Source organism: Purpureocillium takamizusanense, chromosome 8 (assembly GCF_022605165.1).
Source record: "Purpureocillium takamizusanense chromosome 8, complete sequence".
NCBI lineage: Eukaryota > Fungi > Ascomycota > Sordariomycetes > Hypocreales > Ophiocordycipitaceae > Purpureocillium > Purpureocillium takamizusanense.
Window position 1 is genome coordinate 428613 of NC_063075.1, and position 24947 is coordinate 453559.

At 53.7% G+C, this 24947-nt stretch overlaps 9 protein-coding genes across 10 annotated transcripts; 7 read left to right on the plus strand and 2 right to left on the minus strand.

The window, feature by feature from the left end:
- The first annotated feature begins 1039 nt into the window (after positions 1 to 1039).
- MT1 (Sphingolipid C(9)-methyltransferase) lies at positions 1040 to 3271 on the plus strand. 2 transcript variants are annotated; one of them, XM_047989743.1, is made up of 4 exons: positions 1040 to 1262; positions 1321 to 2444; positions 2500 to 2608; positions 2665 to 3271. In XM_047989743.1, exons 1-4 carry the CDS (start codon positions 1155 to 1157, stop codon positions 2848 to 2850), a joined length of 1527 nt encoding a protein of 508 aa, XP_047845748.1. In that variant the 5' UTR covers positions 1040 to 1154; the 3' UTR covers positions 2851 to 3271. The 2 variants fall into 2 exon arrangements, with proteins under 2 accessions (XP_047845748.1, XP_047845749.1); XM_047989744.1 differs by having other exon boundaries at positions 1040 to 2444.
- A 66-nt stretch (positions 3272 to 3337) lies between these two features.
- JDV02_008171 (uncharacterized protein) lies at positions 3338 to 4717 on the minus strand (the record flags this gene model as incomplete). The annotated part of the gene is made up of 4 exons (XM_047989745.1): positions 3338 to 3532; positions 3607 to 4134; positions 4198 to 4383; positions 4442 to 4717. The coding sequence occupies 4 exons, from the start codon at positions 4715 to 4717 to the stop codon at positions 3338 to 3340; spliced, it is 1185 nt and encodes a 394-aa protein (XP_047845750.1).
- Positions 4718 to 7171: 2454 nt separating this feature from the next.
- Positions 7172 to 8866, plus strand: JDV02_008172 (uncharacterized protein; the record flags this gene model as incomplete). Its single annotated transcript, XM_047989746.1, has 1 exon — positions 7172 to 8866. One exon carries the CDS (start codon positions 7172 to 7174, stop codon positions 8864 to 8866), a length of 1695 nt encoding a protein of 564 aa, XP_047845751.1.
- A 93-nt stretch (positions 8867 to 8959) lies between these two features.
- JDV02_008173 (uncharacterized protein) lies at positions 8960 to 11031 on the minus strand. Its single transcript, XM_047989747.1, has 4 exons — positions 10767 to 11031; positions 10680 to 10705; positions 9263 to 10612; positions 8960 to 9192 (listed from the first exon to the last, which is right to left on the minus strand). The coding sequence occupies exons 1-4, from the start codon at positions 11022 to 11024 to the stop codon at positions 8994 to 8996; spliced, it is 1833 nt and encodes a 610-aa protein (XP_047845752.1). The 5' UTR covers positions 11025 to 11031; the 3' UTR covers positions 8960 to 8993.
- Positions 11032 to 11459: 428 nt separating this feature from the next.
- On the plus strand, positions 11460 to 12944 carry JDV02_008174 (uncharacterized protein; the record flags this gene model as incomplete). Its single annotated transcript, XM_047989748.1, has 3 exons — positions 11460 to 11947; positions 12008 to 12589; positions 12650 to 12944. The coding sequence occupies 3 exons, from the start codon at positions 11460 to 11462 to the stop codon at positions 12942 to 12944; spliced, it is 1365 nt and encodes a 454-aa protein (XP_047845753.1).
- A 557-nt stretch (positions 12945 to 13501) lies between these two features.
- Positions 13502 to 15946, plus strand: JDV02_008175 (uncharacterized protein). The gene is made up of 8 exons (XM_047989749.1): positions 13502 to 13830; positions 13884 to 13957; positions 14031 to 14354; positions 14411 to 14500; positions 14560 to 14593; positions 14655 to 14737; positions 14788 to 15515; positions 15582 to 15946. Exons 1-8 carry the CDS (start codon positions 13811 to 13813, stop codon positions 15852 to 15854), a joined length of 1626 nt encoding a protein of 541 aa, XP_047845754.1. The 5' UTR covers positions 13502 to 13810; the 3' UTR covers positions 15855 to 15946.
- Positions 15947 to 17884: 1938 nt separating this feature from the next.
- On the plus strand, positions 17885 to 18664 carry JDV02_008176 (uncharacterized protein; the record flags this gene model as incomplete). The annotated part of the gene is made up of 1 exon (XM_047989750.1): positions 17885 to 18664. One exon carries the CDS (start codon positions 17885 to 17887, stop codon positions 18662 to 18664), a length of 780 nt encoding a protein of 259 aa, XP_047845755.1.
- Positions 18665 to 21126: 2462 nt separating this feature from the next.
- Positions 21127 to 22226, plus strand: JDV02_008177 (Deuterolysin; the record flags this gene model as incomplete). The annotated part of the gene is made up of 2 exons (XM_047989751.1): positions 21127 to 21349; positions 21397 to 22226. 2 exons carry the CDS (start codon positions 21127 to 21129, stop codon positions 22224 to 22226), a joined length of 1053 nt encoding a protein of 350 aa, XP_047845756.1.
- A 1254-nt stretch (positions 22227 to 23480) lies between these two features.
- On the plus strand, positions 23481 to 24717 carry JDV02_008178 (uncharacterized protein; the record flags this gene model as incomplete). Its single annotated transcript, XM_047989752.1, has 4 exons — positions 23481 to 23695; positions 23750 to 23772; positions 23832 to 24240; positions 24315 to 24717. 4 exons carry the CDS (start codon positions 23481 to 23483, stop codon positions 24715 to 24717), a joined length of 1050 nt encoding a protein of 349 aa, XP_047845757.1.
- Between the last annotated feature and the right edge of the window lie 230 nt (positions 24718 to 24947).

A 24947-nucleotide genomic window follows, 5' to 3' on the forward strand; every position in this document is an offset into this window, starting at 1 on the left:
AGGTCGTTTTTCGTGTATAAAGCAGGATATGCCCCTTTTAAGAAGTTAATCACCTGTTTGTTAGGTCAATGGCAGGACGGTAGCATACATCCAGGCAAGCGCATTGGGGCAACCTTGTGTGTGGACATAAGGTCACCTGATTGCGCCAATAAATTAGAGAAACCACGTTGACCATAATTAAAGCTTCACCGTGATGCGCATGGCAGGAGGATTGACGCGCGTTGATGCATTGGGTGTGGGTTGTGCCACCACGGAGCGCCCATTCGTACTACTCACAGATTGGAATCACCGGGTGCCATTGCGCCATGACCGCTCATCAGGCAGCTAAGGTTGGCCTCGGCTCAGCATCAACCAACAAAACCCACGCTGCATGAGGCAGCGAATGACAACATGGACAGGCCAGAGTTGAATTCCCCTTTGCATCACGCTCAAGGTTCCAAGCTTGTTGGCCCTAGGGTAAGACGACTCCATGCCGCCAAAGCCCCCTAGCTAGATGCACAAGTCCTGTGCATGTGTGCCTGTACAGAAGTAGCCCCAGCGTTCAATGTTCACGTGTCAGCGACTGGAACAAACTCTGGGCCTCCTGCAGAGGAAGGATAGGTTATGCCGAGCGCGAGCCCGACAGCACAGTTGTTAAACGCTCTGATATGCACGAGATAGTGAACAGAAACAACAACAAAGAGCAACGAATGAGCAGGGCTTTTCAATGTTGCGTAGATGAATGACCGCTTCGTGCCGCGCCTCGCCTCACGCAAGCCGGAGCTACCCCTTGCCGATAAACGCGCATTACGGGGACGGTGATTCGGCGTGGGAGGCGGACGGGGTCCGCTCACAGGCCGCGATTTAGTTACATGCACGGGGCTGGGGAGCCTCGGGAGGCCGAAGATTCCCAGCCACATCCACCGAGGCGGCAGGGTTCCGCTCGCAGCGGGGCAGCTCGCGCCGGGCACAGAGGCCACGCCGCCAGTTTAGTTTTAAACAAGGGAGGCCGTTTCCCACCGAAAATTTCCCCTGGGGACCCGGCTTCACCACCCGTTTGTTTCCCTCTCTCATCACAGCCTTCCAGGTGGCAGGCAGCCATTAGCACACTCGAGCTGAGCGGAATCGCACCAGTAGCAATTGCCCATCTCGCCTTTGGATAGCTAGCTTCCATCATGGCCTCCAAAGCCGAGCTCGAGGGCGATATCCAGTATATCAAGACCCCCAAGGCTCAGCCCTCGGCATTTGAGTCGACCCAGGATTGCGGCGTCCCAATCACCAGCGTGAGCCTCGACATTGCCCTTGCCGGCTGCTCACCGACCTTGCTGACCCTGATCTCAGTCCGCGGCCATCCACAATGCCCCTTTGCCGGCCGAGGGACCCGGCAATGTGAGCTTTTCCAACATGGCCCTGGGCGGTCTGCTCATTGGTGTGCCGATCTTGCTCGCGCGCTTTCTCGGCGGCGGATTCAAGACTACCATCTTCTTCATCATCGTCTTGTTCTTCCCAATCCTTATCGCTTTCTGGGCCTACGCTTCTCGCTTCAGCCCTCGCATCAATGACAAGGTCCAGCTCCCTGGGCGCGCCATTGAGCAGTATGTGACCTTCAAGGACCCCGCGGACAAGGCCAAGTGGAGCGGCAGAAACACGGTCCCCATCCAGACATTCTCTGAGCTCTACGTCGATGGAAAGGCCGACTTCAACGGCGATTGTCTCGATGTGCTGGAGCACCGACACGACTGGTCCAACTTCACCTTCACTTGGGATCTGTTCAAGTTCATCCTTTTCACCTTCTTCCGCGATGTCGCTCTGCATACCCGCGATCAGGACATGGAGCAGATCCGACCCAATTATGACCGGGGCAACGACCACTACGCCTGGTTCCTGGGCCCTCGCATGATCTACACCAGCGGCGTCATCTCGGACCCCGAAAAGGAGGAAACTCTTGAGGAGCTGCAGGACAACAAGATGGCTGTTGTCTGCGAAAAGCTCGAGCTCAAGGAGGGCGAGACTCTTCTCGACATTGGCTGTGGTTGGGGAACGCTCGCCAAGTTTGCCAGTGTCAACTACGGTGCCAAGGTCACAGGCCTGACCATTGCTGAGAACCAGACCGCCTGGGGCAACGATGTTCTGCGCCGCGCGGGGGTCCCGGAGGAGCAGAGTCGCATCATCTGCATGGACTACCGCGATGCGCCACGCAAGAAGTACAACAAGATTTCGCAGCTCGAGATGGGCGAGCACGTTGGAATTCGGAGGCTCACAACGTTCTTCCGCCAATGCTACGACATGCTCGAAGATGACGGCTCCATGTACGTCCAGCTGTCTGGTCTGCGACAAGCCTGGCAGTACGAGGACTTCATTTGGGGTCTGTACCTGAACAAGTACATCTTCCGAGGTGCTGATGCCTCGACTCCTCTCTGGAACTATACTCGATCGCTCGAAATGGCTGGCTTTGAGATCAAGAGGTAAGAGTGGCGTGCCCAAGTCGGACGCATATGACACATTGCTGACACCATCAAGCGTCGACACGGTCGGTGTGCACTACTCTGCTACTCTTTGGAGATGGTACCGAAACTGGGTCGGCAACAAGCAGGAGATCACAGCCAAGTACGGCCAGAGGTGGTACCGCGTAAGTGTCATCTTGTACAGGCCAACAAACACATATAGACAACTGACTGGTGATAGATTTGGGAGCTCTTCCTGGCCTGGTCTGTCATTGCCTCCCGTCAAGGCAGCGCCACCTGCTTCCAGATCCTGGTGGTCAAGAACCTTAACGCGACACACCGGATCAATGGCCACGGCTCTCAGTTCGGCATCCTGGGCGCTCTCGCCAAGAGCAGAGCGAGCGGGAAGTCGACCATTGCTAAGTAATACTTGGCGGCACTGGTAGAGGATTTTGGTCGGTCTGGGGGCCCAACCGGTCTGTCATGGCGGTTGGTGGACCTTTGAGCAAGGCCAATTAGCTACGTTTTGGAAGGATGACCTCAGAGGCGTGCTAAAAAAAAAGAAAAGGGCAAATAAGCGGTGAGGCGATCATAAGAGCTAGAGCCCAATGCTTTAGAAGGATCAATCGTCGTGATGGGTGACACAAACACCATGCAAGGCATGAAGGATGGACCGCTTTATACATGTATGATTAAGTGCCAGAAAATTCATCTAGTAGAAGGATAGAAAGACCATCGGAACAGAACGTCTTGGCCATGGAATTGCTTGCAAGTAGGGGAAACCGGCACCTGTCGATGGCCCTGACATGTGGATCAAAATCGGGATGCTCATGGCCCTCCAGATAGCCTCGCCGCTCAAGTATTTGAGTGTCAACCATGTCATGAAGACTCGCGGAAATCGGAGCCAGTCATACTCAACCAGATGGATTTCCATTGAAGGCGAGAAGGTTGACAGTATTCCAAGGCTGGTCAGCAATGGCACCATTTGTAGCCAGTTCCTGCATGCGCTGGCAGAGATCTGGAGACGCGCGTCGGCCTTCAACGGTGGCAAGATATGCGGCGAGTCCGGCAATATGGGGACTAGCCATCGATGTTCCCGTCATGAAACCCTGATTTCAAAATGGATTAGTACGATGTCTGGAAGTTTGGACGTCACATCTCTTGGAGAGAACTGGAAACTCACGGCTCCGCCACCCGGTAGGGTGGAATAGACATCAACAGCGGGGCCGAGGATGTTGACGACCGAGCCCCAGTTGCTGCCAGAGTACCGATAGTCATTTCTCGCAGTGCCACCGACCGTGCAGACATACTGAGCCGAAGCTGGCGAGACGCTCGAGGCATCAATGTTGTCGTTTCCAGCGGCTACGGCAACGAAGAAACCCTCCTGGGTGAGAGCGTCCGCAGCATCGTTGAGTGCCTGGGAATAGCTACCGCCGAGACTCATGTTCACCACGACTCCATTCGGGCAGTTTCGCTGTCTCGCATCGGTTGCAACGTATTCTATCCCGGAGATGATGCCGGAGGTAGATCCCGTGCACCGGCCGCTGGCGGGGTCTTGATCAAGCACCTTGATGCCGTACAGTTGCGTCTTCTTGGCCACGCCGTAGCTTCGGCTGCCAATGGTGCCGGCGACGTGAGTGCCATGCCCACAGGTGTCAGCCTGAGAGTTGGGCACGAAAGATCGAACCAGTCTGGCACGGCCTTCGAATTCCTGCGCAGTAGGTTAATCTTGGGATTTGTCTTGTAGGGATGGCCAACCGGCTGCCCAACTTACGGGATGTGACCCGTCGAGTCCCGAGTCGACAATGTACGCGCAAGTTCCCTGGCCGGCGCTGTCATCGTAGACGTACTGTCCCGATCCTGGGCGACGGTGCGAAATCCTGCTCAGACCCCAGGGCGCGTTGTTTTGTGCCACGAAGCCACTGGCGTGAACTACGCTGTCCTGCTCAATGTAATCGACCTGCGTACATAGTGAGGTTAGACGCAGCGAAGAGGAGATGGTTGCTCTGTACACTTACATCGGGATGGAACCGAAGGGACTCAAGGGCAGCTTTATCTAGCTCGCCCACAAAGCCAGGAAAGGCGTTCTCGAAGACTTGGTTAGGCTCCGACGCCAGTTCCTTGACGGCATCATGCAGTATGTCCAGTGAGCTTTCCTTCTTGAACTTGACGATGTATTTGTCCGCAATCAGATTATTGGCGTTACTTATGTGCAACGGGGCAGGCTCCGTCCTTCGCTGAGTTGGAACGGCCGCCACAAGAGGCAGAACGGACACGGCAACAGACAGACGCATCTTGAGTGAGTTGTCTGAAAAGGCGGTAACTGTGATTGTAATGGAGAGAGGTGCTTGGATGAATTCAAAGAACACGAGTATGACAGGAACTCGCTCTATATACCGCTGAATGTGCTGCGAAGCAGTGATTATGAAGCCTCAGCGTACCTCATCTGGCGAGGAGCACACTCATGCGAAGTCACCTACCAAGTCCGGAAAGACGCTGAGTACAGGGGCTCCCGCCTTGTTGGGACAGACTAGTGGCTCCTTGATCGCGCGAACAATAAAGATATATAGTGTCTTGTGACTGTAAACTGCCGAATCGACTTAGTCTCCCTCCGGCGGGCATATACCGAACCACCCGGGCCCGATGAGCTGCGCATCTTGGCTTACAGATCAGTCAGGTCCTTTAAAGTAGCGACCGGGTTCAGAACTCAGCCTTTCCGGATCGACAAGGTGCAAGGTTTGGCGCATCAGCTCGGCTTGGCCCGAATCCTACCACATGCTCCATCGGGATAAGCCTGGCTTGAGTCCCGAGGATTGCGTTGTCGTCGAGGTGGGGAATGTAGCTCTAGGCCGATGTTCGATTACACGTTTCCCCATCCCGTAATCCGACCGTACGTATTGCCATGTGTCCTTGGTACACTAGCATCGCCCAAGTAACTACTTTCCGTGGCTGGGAAGGGTTTCCAGGTCAAAACCCACCCCGAAGGGCTAGCGTGCGAGCGACGGCCCGATGACCGAAGTTACGTCGAAAGATAACGACGCCCGAAGAAAGTGTGAAGCACGATAAAAATGCGAGTTTTGATTGCGTACAACGACTACCTACCTAAATACGCGGGCTGCTGTTTCATAAACGCAAAAGGACCATCTATGATTTGGTCGTACTTTCCTCGTCTGCATGTACCAAGCCAGCCCTCGGAGTGTTCCAGATCACGACGGGCCTTTTTAGAGATAGCCGAGGTTTATCGACTGGAGAGACTATAGGTTTGCGGCGAACCTGATTTAGAAGGCGACGTAATCGTCTCAGTCTACAAGGCAGGCCCTGTATCCTGTAATTAAGGTAGCTGACATGCTGGGGTCAGAATATGACACAATGCCTCGCAGCGTGAAGAGTCTAACTCGCAAATCTGGCAAGTCAAGGTATCCATACGAGGCCGAGGGCAGCATTGTTAAAACATGGGACCGGACCCGGCGATGTGAGGGAGATTGGAGGGATACATAGTACCGGCTAACAGCCCAACAGACTGCCAGCCCTAGGTCGTTTCACATTTAACCCCGTCCATGGTGTTTGCGCTTCTAACTGACTAGCCGAGCAGATTTTGATATTTGCGTCATTCAGCGAGAATGGAGAGGGCAGAAATCACTTTATGTAACATTGTTAACATTACGGAGTAGATGAGGTAATAACCCGGTGGTTGGATAGCGAGGCTGGAGTGAACTTCCGTGTCTAGCCGGCCGTATATATTACCTGCCTGCGGGCCATTGCAGCAAGTTCCAGCTGCCTGTTATGACATACTCCAAATATCCTATTCAACAACGAGAGCAGCGTCATTGCATCTTTCTATGACCAAGGCTCTGTCCTGGCGGGCGTATATGTAACTTCGCCTGAGTTGACAAAGGAACGCTCTCCATGTGCCGTTCAATTTCAAGTACATGTATATTGCGGCGGAGGCGTGCTATTTGGATACTAGCTATTGTCTTTTTGGCCATCAAGGGTCAAAGGACGCTGAAGCGGCGGCTTGTAGCTACTGCGGGGCTCCACGAGCAATTGAAGCCGGCCGATTAGCTGCAGAATTGAAGCTATCGCGGCAGCCGGGCTGCCGTAGTAATTGACGCTATCGCGACTTGCGGCATTTACCTCTTTTGACGGCCTTCGCCCCGAGTATGGTGTCTGAATAGAAGACAGGCGGTGGCCAAATACCTGCTCTCGGAGTAGGCAGGCTTACCTGAACTTGGACTTACCTAATTCATTCTCTCGGTCGGTCAGAATATACGCCGCACGAGAGGCGCACATGACGCACCATCACGCCCTCCCCGCGTTGAAGTAAGGCGTAGCGGAATTCTGAGCGTTCTCCGCGTCGGTTCTCGCCAGGGCCTCTTTACCCCACACCGTTTCCCGCGATGCTCTCTTCCCCAGGTCTGTGGCACAGGGGGGCACTGATGCGGGGTGGCAAGGTCGGTCGCGGACGCACATGTAGTGCTTCTCGTTTGAAGAGCTGCGCCGCGCTAAAGCAGACTCGAGTATTGTTGACAGTCGATCCATCGCGAGCTTCTCAAGTTAATAGTGATGCGACGGCCGCTTATAGTGAGATGTGGTGTGCGCACAAGGGGTCGTGGCAAGGTATGGCTGACCCGTGACCAGCGATGCCTTCGTCTGCAGGTATATATAGCTGAGCTGGTGCCGCCTATGGCTCTCTCGAAGGAGCAATGTCCAGGCAGAACACGCAATTATAGTTCTATTCTATCCGCCCAATGGCTCCCTCTAATACTTGGGGTCGCCTTCGTGTTGCTGGGGCTCTCTCGATCTTGGCGGGCCTCAGCGGGGTCAGCGGCATTCCCAAGAGCACGCTCATCAATCCTCCAAGCTCCTTCTTCGCAACCAGCCAAGTTGAGTACTCCTCAGCTCTCAACATCGCTGCGAGCGATGGTGACTTGTGGCCTACTACGTGGGCCGACGATGACAACATCTACACGGCCAACGGTGACGGACGAGGGTTCTCTACCAATCAAGCTGATTTCGCCGACGCTGTGGCGAATCGCATTTCTGGCACACCGGACACCGGTATTTCTGGCTTGCGCTTGGCCGCCGGGAACCAGCTTGGCCCTGTCTGGACGGCAGGTACTTACAATAGAAAGCCGACAGGCATCGTTGCTGTCGACGGTGATGGCGATGGCAAGGACGAGCTGTATTTGGCTATTCAGGACTTGAACTATGGAGGAAATGGTGCTGCCTTCAACGATGTGCCTGCCGCAAGCATCCTCCGCTCGGCCGACTACGGCAACACTTGGACGGCGACTCAATCTCCTATGTTTTCAAACTACACTTTTACGACTGTCTTCTTCCTGGACTTTGGCAAGAGCCAGTCGCAAGCCTCAGTGCTAGGGGCAGATGGTCCCAAGTACGTGTACGCCTACGGCCTAGACAACAATTGGCGTGACTCAGTGGCAGGGACCGTGCCTGACCCTCAAGACCTCTATCTCGCGCGGGTTCCCGTCAATGCTGTACAGGACGTCTCAAAGTGGCAGTTCTTTAGCGGCTCAGTGTCGGCGCCTGCTTGGACGGCAGACATCAAAGCACGCCGATCGGTCCTTCACGACTCGCGTCGGGAGTACCCAGGCGACCAAACGGCCGACGGCTTTTCCGTCCTCTCCCAAGGCAGTGTCGTGTATAACGCGCCGTTGAAGAGGTACATCTATACCAGCTGGACAGACTACACCTTTGACTTCTACGAGGCGCCCCAACCTTGGGGCCCCTTCACGCTTTTTGAGTCGAAGGACTTCGGCGTCACTCCATGGTTCGGACGCAACACGAGCACACCTAAAAACGGCGGCTATGCCACGACCATTCCTTCAAAGTTCATCTCTGCAGACGGCAAGAGTATGTGGGTTCAGTCCAACTGGTTTGTGGGCGCCGCGGCGGGCAGCGACGTCAATTACTCCTTCTCCTTGCGACGTCTCCAGGTGACCAAGTACACGTCAACCCAGGCAACCAACCAGCCTGGCAATACCAACCTAGCCCGTGAGACGGGAACGGTGCCGATTTGCAAGGCGGCGCATTACGGACATTTGCAATACCTCAATGACGGCGCTACGCTGAGTGAGGACAGTTGGGACGGGTCCCAGAAGGACCTCGACCGCTGGGGCTATACCTGGTCTACCCAATACCACATGAACCGCGTAGTCTACACCACTGGCAACTCTTTCGCAGACGGCGGGTGGTTCTCCAGCAACCTGACTGTACAGGTCCGGAAGAACTTTCAGTGGGTCAACGTCAACGATCTCCAAGTCAGCCCGCAATATCCATACAACAATGCCGCGGTGCCTAACAAGGCTTTTACGTTCGAATTCGCCGACGTGGTCGGTGATGGCATTCAAATCATTGGTGTGCCTGGTGGTTCGTTCTTCTTCACGTCAATCGCCGAGCTGGAGGTGTATTATGACAGTTGAGGCGCACGTACGCCATGTCTTGAAGACGAAGCATGTCGCTGCACTGCAGGGACATGTACGAGCAACCGTTAGGTAGCATGCCTTTGCAATATACCTGCATCTCATACATTTATTTCGCTGCAAATCACTATATCCTGTGTAGATCAACGTTGGACAAAGTGGCCTTGATGCTGTCAGCCATCACCGACAGAGACGGACTGCAGCGGCATTCCTCCCCAAATGCATCACGAGCTAACCAGAGTGCCGCCCAGGTCTCGCGCCCAGCTGTAGATGCGAGTAGGGAGCTTGATGCTCCCATATATGCGCCAAGAGAGATGGCGAAAATGCTGAAGGGCCCAGTCAGTTTGCATCTGATAGGCTGGTCGATCTGAGATGAGAAGATCTTTGATGACCTACCTCGCATATAACGTCCACTTGTTTGGAAGGCAAGCGTCCAGAGCCACTGTGGCACTGTTGATGAACTCTCGGTATGACCGGAAGTACGTTTCGCAGCCGCTCATTGTGACATCTGTCAGCCGATCGGACTCCATGACTTGGACAACTGACGGCCAGTAAAAGGACACCATGCAGGCCCAGTACTGAGTTCGCAAAAATGGTATCTGCATGTGGCCATCTTCATGCACGCCATCAAACTCTCGAGAGAAGCGCAAGGGCTCTGGTAAATACGAGAACCACTGCTCGAGCTGTGCCTCTAGCTCCTTGGCCACCAAAGGAGCGTACTCAACGCTGCCACTTGTGGTGACGGTTATTGCCGTGGTGTTCCGCCGCAGCATTCTCCTCATGGCTATTTCAGCTAGAAGATAGGTTATGACGTCGTCGGATCGAGTCGTCTGTGGAGTCATGGCAGGTGATTGAGGGTCAGTTTCGAAGGTCCAAATGTCAGTGCCTGTAGGCAACGCGATATCCTCTTCGGACTCCCAGGCGTTGCTGTCAGCCAACTGGAGAGGCACAACCAGCTCGCCTTCGATGAGGAGGACTACCCTATAAACACGCGTCCAATGCTCCATACTCTCTTTTTCGCGTTGTATGGCTCCGCTCAAATGGAGATTTTGCGCCTTCTTAATGGCGAGCACAGCCAGATCATGCGCTTGCAGCGGCTTGAGCAACAGGTAGTAATGAATGCTCATGGCCACCAAGCATTGAACACTCCGGAGGCTCTGCTCAAGGAAGACGAGGTGTAGCATCTCCATGGCAGCGCTCAGGTACATGGCGTCGGGCCTTTGCTCCAGGGCTACGCTATGTGCCGCTTCCTGTACTATGGTCCCGCTGGCCAGCACCATAAGGACCAGGAATGCATCTGCGCCTCGCTCGAAGGAGTTGGCCAGAAAAGACGAGACGCAGTCTGAGAATCGGTCTTCCAGGATGGGGTACCACGGGTGGATCCTGTCGGAGAAGCTCTGCAGCGCTGACATGACCTTGGCATGCTGGAGCACGAACATGGTCGATGTCGGCCCCGTTGCGGCGGGGAGATCCTGCTCGAGCCGAATGACCGTGTTGCCGTAGTCCTCGCCGAGGCCGGCCATGCCGGTGAATGCGCTCGTCTGAAGCTTCATGTACGGGAACCCACTCTCTGGAGACCCTGGGCTCGCTGTTGTGCTAGACGCGCTTCCGGGGTAGGTCCAGGGGCTCAGAGCCACAGCGTGGATCTGCGTGGCACCGTTCCGAGGCGCTGGTGGGCCATGAGCTGCAAAGGTTGATTCGATGCGGTCCAGCTGAGATCTGATTTGGGAAAGCTGGTCTTCCACGCTGCTGCGCCGTTGAGTCGTCAGCAGGCCAGGATGGGATAGCTAACTTGGACAAGCTTGAGACGCACCTATTGCTTGCCGGGCGCTTGTTATCCTAGGAAATAGTCGTTAGGGGATTTCGGTTCGGGCGGCATGCCCCAATGCGTCGCACTCACTTGTGGATAGCTGCATTCGCAACTTCGGGCCTCACATGTTCCGCAAACTGGCTTCCGGCCGTCGCATCTCGTTCGCCGGGCGCGACAAGCTTCGCACGCCAGCACGCGTATCTTTCGTGTTTGGGCGCGTGATGGAGACGCCATGGTCGTCCTCCCGCTCTGCGCGGATGACGGTGGACATGTCCGCGACGATGTCCTGGGAGGGACGGAGCCATGCCCGGGTGCGGAGAGGGCTTTAAGGTTCCCCGTTCGTGTCATCCATCTCCCAGGTTTTGCCCCGACCCCGGACTGGGCTGCTCACCTTGTCACGCCAGCGCTGGTGCTTCTCCACATCAAAACCTGTCCAGACTCCAAGTGCTAGCTCCCAGGCCGCCGAAATTCCCGGGCATGTTGATGCGGGGTTTGCATGCTGCCGTGTGGTTGGCGCCGGGTGAAGGAACATCTCCATTAATAAATTATTCCCAAATTGGACTCCTTGCAGCGGGACAGTGACACTCACGGCAAGAAATGGGGTCTTCAGGTTGCAGGCCAGACTGACTACCCCTATAACGTTATATACAAATTAACTTAGTCCGCAGGCAAATAACAAAAGCACCCCCAGCTTACGTCGCCTCGTCCTGTCTCGCGATACAACTTCGGAGAGAAACTACAAGGCGCGAATACGAAAGACTAAAGCACAGACGATTAAGCAAAATGCTGGGCCAAGAACTTCTCGGATCGGTCACGCAACAAAAGCAGGCTAGGAGCGCTCGGATATCAAGTTGGGATCACTCCGGCCTCAACGAAGATGCATTCGTTGTGCAGCCCGGTGAGACGGCTGTTCTAGCCGATATCGAAGGACCTGGCACAATCACGCACCTCTGGTTCGTTCAAACATGTCGTCGAATCTTGGGGCCTGGCCTTGTGCCCTACACCAAATCCGGCGTTGCGATGCAGGAAGTCGAGAACGGCCAGGGAGCCAACTACGAGGTCATGGATCCAGACTACTATCGCAAAGTAGTCATCAGAATGTATTGGGACGATTCAACTACTCCCAATGTCCTGGCCCCGCTAGGCGACTTCTTCTGTGTCGGCCACTCGATCGCAGCCAATTTCCAGTCTCTTCCGTTCACGGCATCAGTCAAGCCAAGCGAAGACAAGAAGTTTGGCGGCGCATCGGCTTTGAACTGCTATCTTCCCATGTGTGTATTTCCCGATCTGATCCCCGGCCAGTATGTAGCTGACCTATACTCCAATCAAAGGCCGTTCAACAAGCGCGCCCGAATCGAGGTCGAAAACCAGAACGACATCGCGTACTTTCAGTACTTTTATATTGACTACGATATCCAACTGCAGCTGCACGGTCCCGAGACGCTGTTCTTTCATGCCCACTGGCGGCGACAGAATCCCACAGCGGGTTGGGCCCCCCACGACTTGCAGACCAACTCACTCGAAGCAAACGTCCCCAACTTGGACGGAAAGGCGAATTATGTTCTTCTCGAGACCACTGGTGCTGGTGCATATATAGGGTGTAACCACTCTGTGTATCATTTCCAAGGCACATGGTGGGGTGAAGGCGATGATATGATCTTCATCGACGATGACACATGGCCGCCCTCCATGCACGGAACAGGTAGCGAGGACTACTTCAGCCAAGGCTGGGGGATGCAGAAAAACGCCTTTCCGTTCGCGGGTAGCATCATTCATGAGGGCGAGATGCCTCATTACCAGGTCTCATATCGCTGGCACCTTCCTGACCCCGTCCGCTTCAACACCAGAATCAAGGTCACCATGGAATCAGGTCATGCCAATCACTTGAGCGATGACTGGAGCTCGACAGCATAGTGAGTGCCGATCGGCGAAAAAATGACGAGCAGAATTACCCCAGGCTAACTTCGATGCAGCTGGTATCAAACCCTCCCGGGCCCCAAGCTGGAAATAGCTCCAGTCGCCGAGCGTCTGCCTCCAAGGGCCGAAGTATCGCCACCAAAACAGCCCGAGGGACCTGAGCTTACGGAAAGACAAATGGAAATGATCAAGCAGAGACAGCAGAGGCTAGATGAGTTTATTGCGGATAAGACGAAGTGGCTCGAACGCCGGGCGCTGGACAGCAGGAAGCGAGCTGCTCAGAACAAGGAATGGGCTGCGGATGTTCGTCGCCGGTACAAAGACTCTGTCACGAAGGGAGAGGAGCGATAGTCCAACATAAACGGTGATTTGCTTAGACAAGCTCGAAACGCTAGACCAGCATTTGGTGCAAATATACAGCTCAGAAGAGTCTTCCCTCGCCCATGATAGCAGACCAGTAGTCGTTTACAATCTGATCCACTAGGCAGCGTTGAGGAAGAAAAGAGGCTCCGGTCAAACTTTCACATGTATACATGTACCGCTTGGAGGATCTCGATGCCGAGAGAGCGTTTGTTGGCAAATTCCACGTGGGACGGCACCAGCAAGGTGCAGTCGACAAATTTGGTTTGTCCAGACTGCGCCCTTGCTGATGCTTGATGGATCCGCTCCGCCCAGCGACATCGGGGTCATCATGTCCAAGTTGGATGGTCCCCACTGACCACCACACCACTTGGATGACCGCGGAGTTTCTGAACCCTCTCCGCGCGGTGTGTGGGCTCAACGGACCAATGTCGACCATTCGGCGTCCAGAACAAGCAAGCGCCACCATCATCAGCCGGGTATTATTTCCATGGCGTGAGGTCTCGCGCGCCTAAACTACCTTAGCTTGACATCTGGGGGTTCCTTGGGGTCGCCCTCACGATGCGCGGTTCCCCAGATTCTTCCCCGCGTCATGTTTTCCCCTCTCCAGCTGTTCGAGGGTGATTCCAGGGATGCCTTGTGGCGCATCTAATATGTCGTTAGACGAGGTGGCTCGACATCAATGACATTGTGGCCGGCGAGGACCTCAGTCCAGACTTGCACTCCTACTTGTTGCCAACGCTGCAAGGTGGTTGTGCCAGCATATATAGCGCGCGCAAGTACGCCTCTCGGTTTCGTCCAGTCGTGATTTTGGCTGCGCGCATCAAAGCTCCGATACACCAACAGCAGTCACCAAAATGGCGTCCTCACCTGCAGCGTGAGTAAGGTTGAACCATTTCCGCATCGTCATGCTAAGTACTTGGTAAACAGGATCGACTACAATGTCATTAATCCGTCCAAAAAATGGCGGATGCTTCGAGTTCAGTGGCGATACGGCCTTTGGGGTGAGTAATTATCGGCAGGGCATGCCCCGTCGCCCCCATCGAGTCCAACTCAACCTAACCGACAAATTGGCAGCACTGTGGACGTCGATCGGCTCGATGATGCTCGGTTTTGACTACGTCATTGGAAGCCAGCTGGCCGCCCTCTCCGAGTTCCAAAAGTTTTTCGGTGTTCAACAGCCAGACGGCAGCTGGATCATCCCGGCAACGTACCTGTCGGCATGGGGCGCCATCGGTCTGGGATGCGACGTGGTAGCTTCATGGCTCGCAGCGCCTCTGCTGGAGAAATACGGTCGCAAGCCTCTCATTCTCTTCTCAGCAGGTGTTTCTGTTGTCGCCATTGTTCTCCAGCAGCTGGCTACCAATTGGCGGGTCCATCTTACTGGTCGCGCAGTAAATGGTCAGTTGGAGTGGCGCGGCCTCGAACCCAGAGAACTGCTAACAAAAGTGCGCCAGGTATCGCCATTGGCATCATGTTTACCATCTCGCCACTCTGGATTGGGGAAACTTGCCGTCCAGAGCTTCGGGGCTTCTGGCTTTGCTTCTGTGAGTGTTCCAAGAGGCACACAGACTCGACCTACTTGTGTATGTACTGACCTGATCAGTCAACACCAGTATTATCTGGGGACAGATGCTCGTGTAAGTGGACCCAATACCATGGGCGCTCAGAGAACCGCATATTCACATCATATCCTGTCAGGGTCATCGTATCTCGCGCGAGCAGCTCGCTCGACACAAAGTGGCAGTGGTGGATTCCCATCATTTGCATGTACATCTATCCACGTAAGTATTCGGGATGAAGTGATAGTGACCACAGCTAATCCCCCTGACAGTTATGCTCATCGTTGTCTGGCCATTCTTCCCCGAGTCGCCATACTGGCTAGTACGCGAGGAAAAATATGAGGCTGCACGGAAGTCTCTTGAGCGAATGTACGGCTTCGACGATCCCAACTTCTACGACATCGAGATCCGACGCTTGCAAGAGGACGTGCGCCTCTGCGAAGAGATGACAGGCACAAGCAAGTCCGAAAAACTCATTTTTGGCTTCCTCCCCTCGCCGACAGCCGAGTTGCAGTGTTTCGACAAGCAGAACAGGAAGCGAACGTTGACAGCCATCTGTGCAGCCAGTTCACAGCAGGTCATCGGGGCCGCGTTTGTCATTGGAAACGCGACATACTTTCTGGAGCTTCTGGGCGTCAAGCAGTTTTTCGACGCCTCCGTGGTCTTATATGTCATCATGCTTCTCTCTTCCGCCGCTGCGTTCCCTCTGAGCGAGGTGGTGGGGCGCCGGACACTGATCGTCCCGTCGCAGTTTTTGCTCTGCTTCTTCTTGCTACTCATTGGAATAATGGGCTGCGTTCCTAACCAGGCAAAGGCGGGCTGGGCTATCGTGGTCTTCATTTACCTCTGGGCCATCGTCTACCAAGTCAGTATCGGCGCCACTGGCTTTGTTTTGGCTAGTGAGGTGGCCACCCTGCGACTTCGGGCTGTCACACAGGCATTGGTGACAATGAGCAATGGTGTCTGGGGTCTCATCATGCAATTCACGATCCCGTACATGGTCAGTGGCAGACACAGCAGGTGCCATAAACGTGAACCCAGGACATAAATGCTGACTCGGATACAGATCAACCCTGACGCCGGCCACCTTGGCGGCAAGGTGGGGTTCATCTTTTTCGGTTTGGGGCTAATTGTTTCGGTTCTTGGGTGGTTCCTTTATCCAGAGACCAAGGGCGTCCGTTTTGAGAAACTCGATGAGCTTTATGCCAAGGGTGTGAAGCCTCGACACTTCAAGAAGCACGAGAATCAGACGGACATTGATAACCAAATCGGCTCGAAGCAGGAAGAAATTGAAGCAGAGTCCCGGGTCGAGACAAAGATTGATCAGCAGGCGGCATAATGATTGAAAGGGGTTTCAGAAGTCCTCCGAAGGCCCTGTAAATTTTACTTGGGGCGAATTGCTCCACCATGTTAAGGTCGGGCGAGTGGAAGAATTTCAGTAATAAGCTTTGCACTTGACCTGACTCATCCGTGGCTGAGATCTCTAAGGGGCAGAGGGTTTATGGCCTCACAACTCCGGGTGGTGCACTGGCCTGTCTGCCGCAGGCGGACATTGACAATACGAGGTGGAGTAAACCAATTTTGGCGATACCCAGGAGGGCATTGTGATGGTTGTATGGTAACCTCGGGAGTGGGCAGATGTGGCTTACGATCGGCCCGGTAGCAGAAGTAGGTACATTGTACCTATAAGCTCGGTGACGGGACCATACGTTACGCAGGTACGCGGGCAATCTCTTACGTTCCCTTTCGTAGTGGCCTGTGTATATCTAGACCGAGCCAGCCCGGCCAGCCCGCGAAACTCAGCCAGCGGCGCATTGTGGCATAGCGTAGCTTAGTATTATCCTTGCTTTGAGGCCGTCGCGAACTCTCTGTTGCCGAGCTCGAGCTATTAATTTCCTCCTTTACTGCATGTGTTGTGTGTGTATGCTGACGAGCTGCGCCTATCCGAACTTGGCGTACGTTACGAAACCAAGGCGGGCATAGGAGCTCAATTGCTCCAGGCCCGCGCCCGGGCTCAGGCAATGAAAGCTAACCCTCTTCACGAACACTGGGGCAATATGGGCATCGCGACTGCATGGTCACCTGCCGTGATCATTTCGTAGGCGACTATTGTTACCTGACATCCTAGCAACCACCAGCACTTCTCAGTCCCTCAGGCTACCTGTAGCCTGCTCGGCCCTAAACGGCGGCCCCATGGGAAGGTCACGGGGGCTGGAGGGCTTGCATGACCACGGCCAACTCCTCCAACAGCGTGCGCTTCCCACACCTACTACGTTACTAATGCAGCCCGGTTGCGACCAAGCCACATGTGCCGCAGGGCGTGGCGCGGTGCGGGGCTCGTCCAACACCCTGTGGACGGGGGCAAAGGCGCTCTGAAGGGATACGCAGGGCTGCTCGTGAACCGAACCGTGGTGTCTCAAGAGTCAGGAGTCAGGACTTCTGAGTCTTTAGCCCCAGTGGGTGAGTCCCACTCACTGTCTCACTTGCACCCGTATGTGGCCAGTGTCTCAAATTCAGCGTTGGCCGAATTCTCTCATCTGCCGTAGTAAAATAGGGGGAAACTCGTAATATGGAGGTTATCAAAATTCATTATTCCATGGCAAAGTCCATGTCGGAAGCGATCAGGGACCGTTACGAAGTACTATCTAGCCTAATTTCAGCTTGTGCGTATTGGGGGGCTCTTTTATTGTGGTGTCTCAAGATGTTGGGCGCGTCAATCCGGCCTCCTTCCACTGTCTGAATGCGTCAAAGATTCCGCCAGCGTCTACAGAGTCCAGCATCATGTGCGTGGAGCAGCACGGGAGTCTTCCTCGGCATGACCGCTCCGTAAATAGGCATGATAGACATCGACGTGTTCGGCAAATGATCGCTCGACATAGCACACCGGGTTGGTACCTAGGCCACGACAGATCAACCCTGACCTACTTAGACTCTTAGAGAGACGCTGCTTCAAGACCATGAGTTTCACCTATAAGGTGGAGGAGCGCCGCTTCAGGCCGAGGCTCAGAGTTGTGTATTTCGCGCCAAGGTTCTACAATTTGACTATCGTTATCGTTGAAGGTTGCCAATATGCGAGGGCTATCTGTGCTCCCGCTACTCCTCGCATCCCTTGGTGGAGTGTATGCTAAACCCACAGAATTGGCCCGGGGTTCCACGACGGCCTTGCCACGACTAGTGCTTTACTTTCAGACAACTCACGACTCTGACGGACACCCAATATCGATGCTTCCGCTTGTCCAAAAGCAGGCGATAGCATTGACTCATTTGATTATCTGCTCTTTGCACATCAACAAAGAGGACAACATACATCTTAATGACTATCCTCCTGATCACCCCCACTTCTTCACACTATGGAATGAGACAGTTACAATGAAGAACTCAGGAGTCACGGTTATGGGGATGATTGGCGGAGCAGCCTCCGGATCATTCACGAAGGATACGCTTGATGGAGACCAGGAAACTTTCGACAGATACTACGGTCAACTTAAAGAAGTCATTCAGAACTTCGGTCTCCAAGGCATGGACTTGGATGTTGAGCAGCAAATGAGCCAGAGCGGTATTACCCGGCTAGTCAACCAGCTACGCAGCGATTTTGGAGCCGACTTCGTTATCACACTCGCCCCAGTTGCGTCAGCACTCCGAGGGGGAAGCAACCTGAGCGGATTTGACTATTCTACACTAGAGTCAAGCGACGGAGACGATATCTCATTTTACAACGCCCAGTTCTATTCAGGATTTGGAAGCATGAAAAGCCCTAGCGACTTCAATGCCATTGTGTCGCGCGGATTAGCCCCGTCTAAGATTGTTGCCGGACAGCTAACATCCGCTGACAATGGCTATGGTTACATACCGTATGACCAGCTCAACTCGACTATCGTGCAACTACGCAGCCAATACAGCCAGATTGGCGGAGTGATGGGATGGGAATACTTCAACAGCGAACCGGAAGGCACTTTTAAGCCATGGGAGTGGGCCGAAATCATGACAGAAATACTTCGACCAGGACAAGCCCGGAAACTGCAGCTTTCGGCGTCGGATGTGAAGAGGTTGCAGAAGGCATATCGAGACACTGTCATGGCCTCGAATACACCACAGGCCAATGTTGCTGCTGTCGAGAAAGTCAACTATACCGCGTTGGCAAGCATGTGAAGCCACGAGAGCGGCTCATCTTCATCGAGTGGTTTTTCTGGGGCTTGGGGGGGCCCAGAAACGGTACATTAAGTCATATAGAACTCTGTATATGCGAGGAATTACTTTTGTTCCAGAATTTCATACATGCCACCGACGTAGCTTTTAGTTTTGGCGGCATGTTTTTCGGCTCCCAGAGGCGATAAAGCCGAGGAACAACCAAGCGTGCCAGTTTCCCATCGCCAGACTATGCTTAGCAAGGAAGTTCCAGTGAGTTCAGACGAACCTGAGATATCTGCCATTTAATTTGAATGAAAAATGATAGGATTCAAAAGTAGCCCAAACTTACTCGAGTCATAAAGTCATCGTCACGTACCTGGGTTGGCTAGCAGTTCATAGCAGGACAGCCGTTCCACGGTACGGAGTGCATCTACTAGTGAGGCTAGTTTGTCGACATGTTATGCCTAAGTGCTGTATTCACCGAGTCCATGCGACCTTCTCTCTTCGGTCCCTCGGCTCGTCTTCTTTGGCAGCCAATACAACCATCCAGTCCCTGTCGGTTCAGCCCAAGGCTTTTACTCGGCTCCGCAAGCGCTATCTGGGCGCGACTGCGCAGTTGGAAGGTGGCAGGGATCCTGTTCGCCTAAATGCACTAATTTGTTTACCGAGGTGCGCGACCGCCGTGAACCACACAGCGAAACGGCACCCTGGGTGGAAGAAGAAAGCACGTCACCTATGTGGGGGTTTGTCCCTCTTGATGGTGCAGACTTGGGGCGTTTCGGCAGTTCAATCATTCCACTATTACTATTACCGCAACCCCGGACCCGCGGAGGAGTCAAGCTGTCTACATGTACGAAGTAGTCTCTACTCGGTGTCACTGCGGGCCAATTCCCGAGGCAAAGCGGGCGACCGAACGGCAGCCACCTTTTCAATTTCGGGTCTGATATCTGACCGGGAGGTGCTTCTGGACCCAACTGTACGGGCCCGGAGACAGCCCCGCGAAAATTGCGATCTCCGCCACGAATCGGCATTCGGCTCGCAAGTACTTCGTAGCGGATTAAAATTAGAAGAAGTACAGCCGCAACTGGAAGACCCGGTCCGGCGGTCCAGCTCTGGAGCGGCCAACCCCAATTTCTGCTCCCTGTCTGCGCGCCACGCTGTTCCCGCTACAGCTTCAACATACCAAATGGCCCAGCGGCAATGGGGAGGGCTTTCTTAGCAGTCCTTCTCGCGAATTATGGTCTGGTGTAGACTCAGGACCAGAAAGGCAGGCGATGTTGGTGCCCCCACGGCGGTGCACCGAGACCGGAATTGAACAATCGCAGATTGATAGACTACAGTACACAAATTAAGCTTATCCACAACCCTCCTTCCTAACTTCGTCTAGTCAATGCTTGGCCATCGAGAGTTGGGTTTCATCGAACCACATTACAGGTAAAGGTCATGAAGCAGAGTCCAATAAGCGTACATGCAAACAGTCATTGAGATGCGAAGTACATATTGCTCCGTGGTTTTGGCCTCTCCTTTTCATGTCCACCGTGACGAACATGAGTGTTCTCAGACGACGTGCGCGACCCGTCATGTAAACCGAGGAACACGAGTCAAACGTTGCATCTTGGGGACTGGTGTGACCCAGTATGCGATCCGAGTGCATCACAATCCGGTGTCCTATGTATAGGCTCTATTATTCGTCAGTAGTTCGTATGCCCGAAACACTGCGATTATCGTACCAGTAGTTAGTCGTTCCTTTCTAGCCACGGACAGTATCACAAACGTGTTTCAGGGCCAGTCTCTGGCATTGAGTATGTAGCCTACAGTAGATCAAGTGACCCCCATGATCTTGCCACCTTCCTGGACTGGACAGCCCGCCGCCACGTCGCACGACCAAGACTGGACATGGAGCACCAAACCGCCTACGTGCGCAGTTCGCTCCCCGCGTTGGCGAAACGCCAAGCATTGTGTGCCACCAAGGTCGACCTACGAAACTACTACTACGGCATGTGTGCATCGAAGATTCACTATTGGTCTGGTTTTGCGGGGGAGGCAAAGCCAACAACTGCCGTTGGATTCAAGTTCGGTTCGCGTCGACCACCTCCCTAACACGTCAAGTTGCAGAAAGTTGAGCCTTGGTAATGGTTAGTTACCAATGTCAAGGATACTCCGGACATGAGGCAAAAACGGGAAAGTAATATCAGTATTGAGGCCAGCTTTCGCTTGGCACTCGTAGCCCGGGACTCCGTCTGCAGGCCGCTACGTCTTCATCAATATCGATTTACTGAACAGGGCGATTGTAGTGCGATATTTTTGACCTTTTCTTGCCGAGGCCGAAACAAGTTACATGCATTCGTAGACTGGATTATACAATCGTATCGACGTTCTATATAATCCTCGTCATCACGTTGTCGGTCGCCAGTGCCATTGTCAGACCAGAGCACAATCGCAAACCACTTCCAGTTCGAATCTATTGGACTTTTAGCTCAAACATGAACACTCTTGCAAAACTTCTGGCTTTGGCAGCCTTCGCTGCTGCTGCTCCTTCTGTGGGCAACCGTGGCCCTTCGCCGTTTGAAGTCCAACTGGAAATGCGTGGAAACTCCGAGGTCAAAGCCACCTTCACAAACAAGGGCAAAGATGCTGTGAAGGTTCTTAAGACCGGCAGCGTGCTCGACACCTCCTCTGTTGAGAAGGCCAAGGTCTTTTCTGGCGGTATGTCATTCGACTCAGCATGCGATCTTTATACTGACAGCCGCCAGGGGCGCCTGTGCCCTTCCAAGGTGTTCGCCTTAGACTTGCCACGGATTTACTCAATGACAGTGACTTTCAGCGCATCTCTCCTGGCGAAACCGTGGAAGTGACTTTCGACATCGCTCAAACGCACGACCTTTCGTCTGGTGGCAAGTTTGACATCTTGGCTGATGGTTCCTTTGCCTTTGCAAATGAGAAGAGCAACGTTTTGATCGGCTCCATTCCCTATGTCTCGAAGCAACTTGGCATTGAGGTTGACGGTGGGGCTGCTGCTGCTGTTCATTCTGCCTTCCATGAGAAGCGCACTCGTGTGCAAAGCGACTGCCAAGGTCAACAGCTACAGGTCACCCAGACGGCGCTGCGCAACTGCGCTTCGATTGCTCGCAAGGCTCAGCAGGCTGCTGCATCTGGTCCAGCCGCAAAGCTGCAGGAGTACTTCAAGTCATCTAGCCAGCAGGTTCGCAACACGGTTTCGACCGTCTTTGGTCGTGTTGCCTCGGAATGCGGCTCGACCAACAGTGGCGTTTCCACCTACCACTGCCGCGACCCCTACAGCTATTGCGAGGGCCGGGTCCTTGCGTACACGATCCCGTCGTACAGTGTCATGGTGTACTGCCCGCTGTACTTCAACAGCTTGCCGGATCTCAGCAACGCCTGCCACGCCCAGGACAAAGCCAACACTAATCTTCATGAGTCTACCCACCTGACTCAGATTAAGGGCACTGACGACTACGGTGGTTACGGCTATGACTTTGTTCGCAGCTTGACCCCGGCCCAGAATCTCAACCACGCGGACACATACACTCTTTATGCGCAGGCGATCAACGTTGGCTGCTAGTTTGCTCACCTGGTAGCTGAAGAAGATCTGCGCCAGACCTGGATGAAGCACATGTTCCCGAGCTTCCGCGAAACCCGCGGCGTTCAGAGCTTGTCACCAACGCGGGTGCGACGTGACGGATTTTCGAGATTTCAATGGCAGCGTTGAAGGACAGGACTACTTCGTACGCATACTATTAGTTACGGCAGCACGAGGTAGAGCAATATCACATAATCACAGACGCTGCTCCGGTACCTCCAATCTTAAGGTATGCACGAATAACGGCGACGCTCATGCAGATCACACAGTCCAGGCTCGCGAGAGAGGAACCGAGCGAAGGCGGCAAATGGCCAGCCTCTGCCACACCCAGTGGAGAGGCTCCCTTGTAGCCTGTTCGTAATGTACTGTCCCGATCGAAATGGCAGTGACATGCCATTGTTAGGCGTTGTTGAATCTGACGAAGCCAACAGAGACAGCACCCTGGTTCGTGGTTACGGTGCTCGGGACTTGCCGTTTATTCAGTTGGTCATGCTCATCAAAAAGTGACATGTTCTATATAATGGACCCGACAATTCCAAAAAAAAAAATTGAAAAAGCATAAAATTATCATTTGCATGCGCGTGATAGAACACGGTGTACTGGCGGAAGAGGGAGTCTACTAGAGCTGGCACGCCACAAAGTCGCTGTAATACATACAACGTGATGAACTTGTGCCAGACGCGTTACCTACTATGCCATTTGACGTCGGCTAACGCGGCGTCAGCGCAGCGCCACTTCATGGTATTCGCCCAACCTGTGACACAGACGGTGCTAATGACCAGGCGAACATGGTTGTATGCGCTCAGATATCGCAGCACCAGCTGAGCGTGGACCGTTTGCCACATGAACGCGCAATCCTCTAGGTTACTGGACCGCTCGAACGCGACGACGTTGGCTCTAGTTCAGTCAGAGACTTCGGCTATCGTCATTTTATCAGAGTCTTCAAATGAGCCTGGATCATCAATGATGAGTGTTGGATGGGGAGTCCAGATTGATCGATGACAGGGGTCAGCATGTTGAGATCACGTTGCTGGCTCGCTCAAGAAAGCCCCCGAGAGCCACGGTGCTACTTAATTGCACCGCATCCAGGCTTTCATACCGTTCGTTCAACTGCCAGATAGCTTCATCGATCTCCGAAGCCATTTAATTCAGGCCTGTTCAGACCCTTCTCAGGGACGGTGCTCTGCCAGGCTGTCCACTCCTTTGCGGCTTCGGGTTCCTCAACTTTCCTTCACAATGAGCAGCATTGATCTTGCCGTCTTGTACTTCGGCCTCTTCCTGGGTATTTTCCCATTCACTCTGGTCAAGGTCGCCGATCAGACACGTAAAATTCTCGTGCGATCTCGAGGTCTATACAATGCCTACTTGTACATGATCTGGATTGAGGCGCTAGTCAATTTGATCTTTGCTCTGATCACCTTTCTCTACTTGAAAGGCATCATTCCCGGCTCGTGAGTCTAATTCATCATCCGCAAGCCGCCCAAATACTGACTGGTATGCTATAGCTATACTTTTTATGCTGGCACTGGTACGCCTGGTCCAAGTATTCACGCTCTCGATGTCCAGAAGACTTACTCGCGGCTTCAGTCTTACTATGGGCCATTCAGACACAGCTTCTCTCGCAAATCATTGCGAACCGTGTTGCCCTCATCATGGTCCACAAACACAAGGCAAGGTGGCTCAAATTAGGTCTCCTCGTATCAGTTGCCTGCATCAACATTGCCGTGGCGGTAATTTGGATCAGAGCACACGCCTTTACCGCTACTCCGTTTGACGTCAAGCTCAATGATCGGTTTGAGAAGGCCGAGAAGGCATTCTTTCTCGTCATAGACCTGGGGCTCAATCTGCTTTTCTTATATCTGGTTCGCTTCCGCTTGATTGCTTCGGGGCTCAGCAAATATTGGAGGTTATTCAAGTTCAATATTGGCATGGTCACTTTGTCCACCTCCATGGACATGCTTCTTCTCGGGTTCCTGAGTCTACCTGATCCATATCTGTTTGTTTTCCCTACCAAGCGTCGGAAGCTAGGTACCCAGAAGCTGGTATGGATGTTGCTGATGCGCCAAGCAGCTACGTACAATTCTCCCCAGTGGCCTACATCGTCAAGCTATACATCGAGCTCACCATGGCCACGCTCATAGCGAAGATTGTCCGCAGCAGCACAAACGACAGGGTGGTCGGGTTCAATAACCAGTCATCGGGAGCTTACCGCAAGAGTCATGGGCACTACACAACGTTCCCAGGCCCGGGATCGAACAGCGGCACCTTGGCAGAAGGAGACGATCGAAACTTTGGGCACGAAGTCGAAATCAACAAAGGCAGTTCCGGGTCAGATATTCATCTGTCACCGTACTCCGGTGATGATGGAATTCTCAAGACTGTTACAACAGTGGTGGTGACAGAGCACGATAAGGAGCAAGGCAGCACGACCTCAGGTCCTAGTGATCGGGAGCACCCCCGCGACATGTGCTAGCCATATTAAAACAAATTTCTCTCCAGGACTCACTGTTCACATAGTTACGTTACATACAGAATGCGACATGTGCATTGATCTTGGATAAGATCTGGTTGCAATGCGGACATGGGGCTGTGAACCTGCACAGACGGAAGCTGCTAGGCGCCAGAGCATGGTTTGTGTGAATTGCAAATTGGCATGCGAGACGTTGCTGTTTGATACTCAAGGTGGGTGAGGGCTTCATGCCG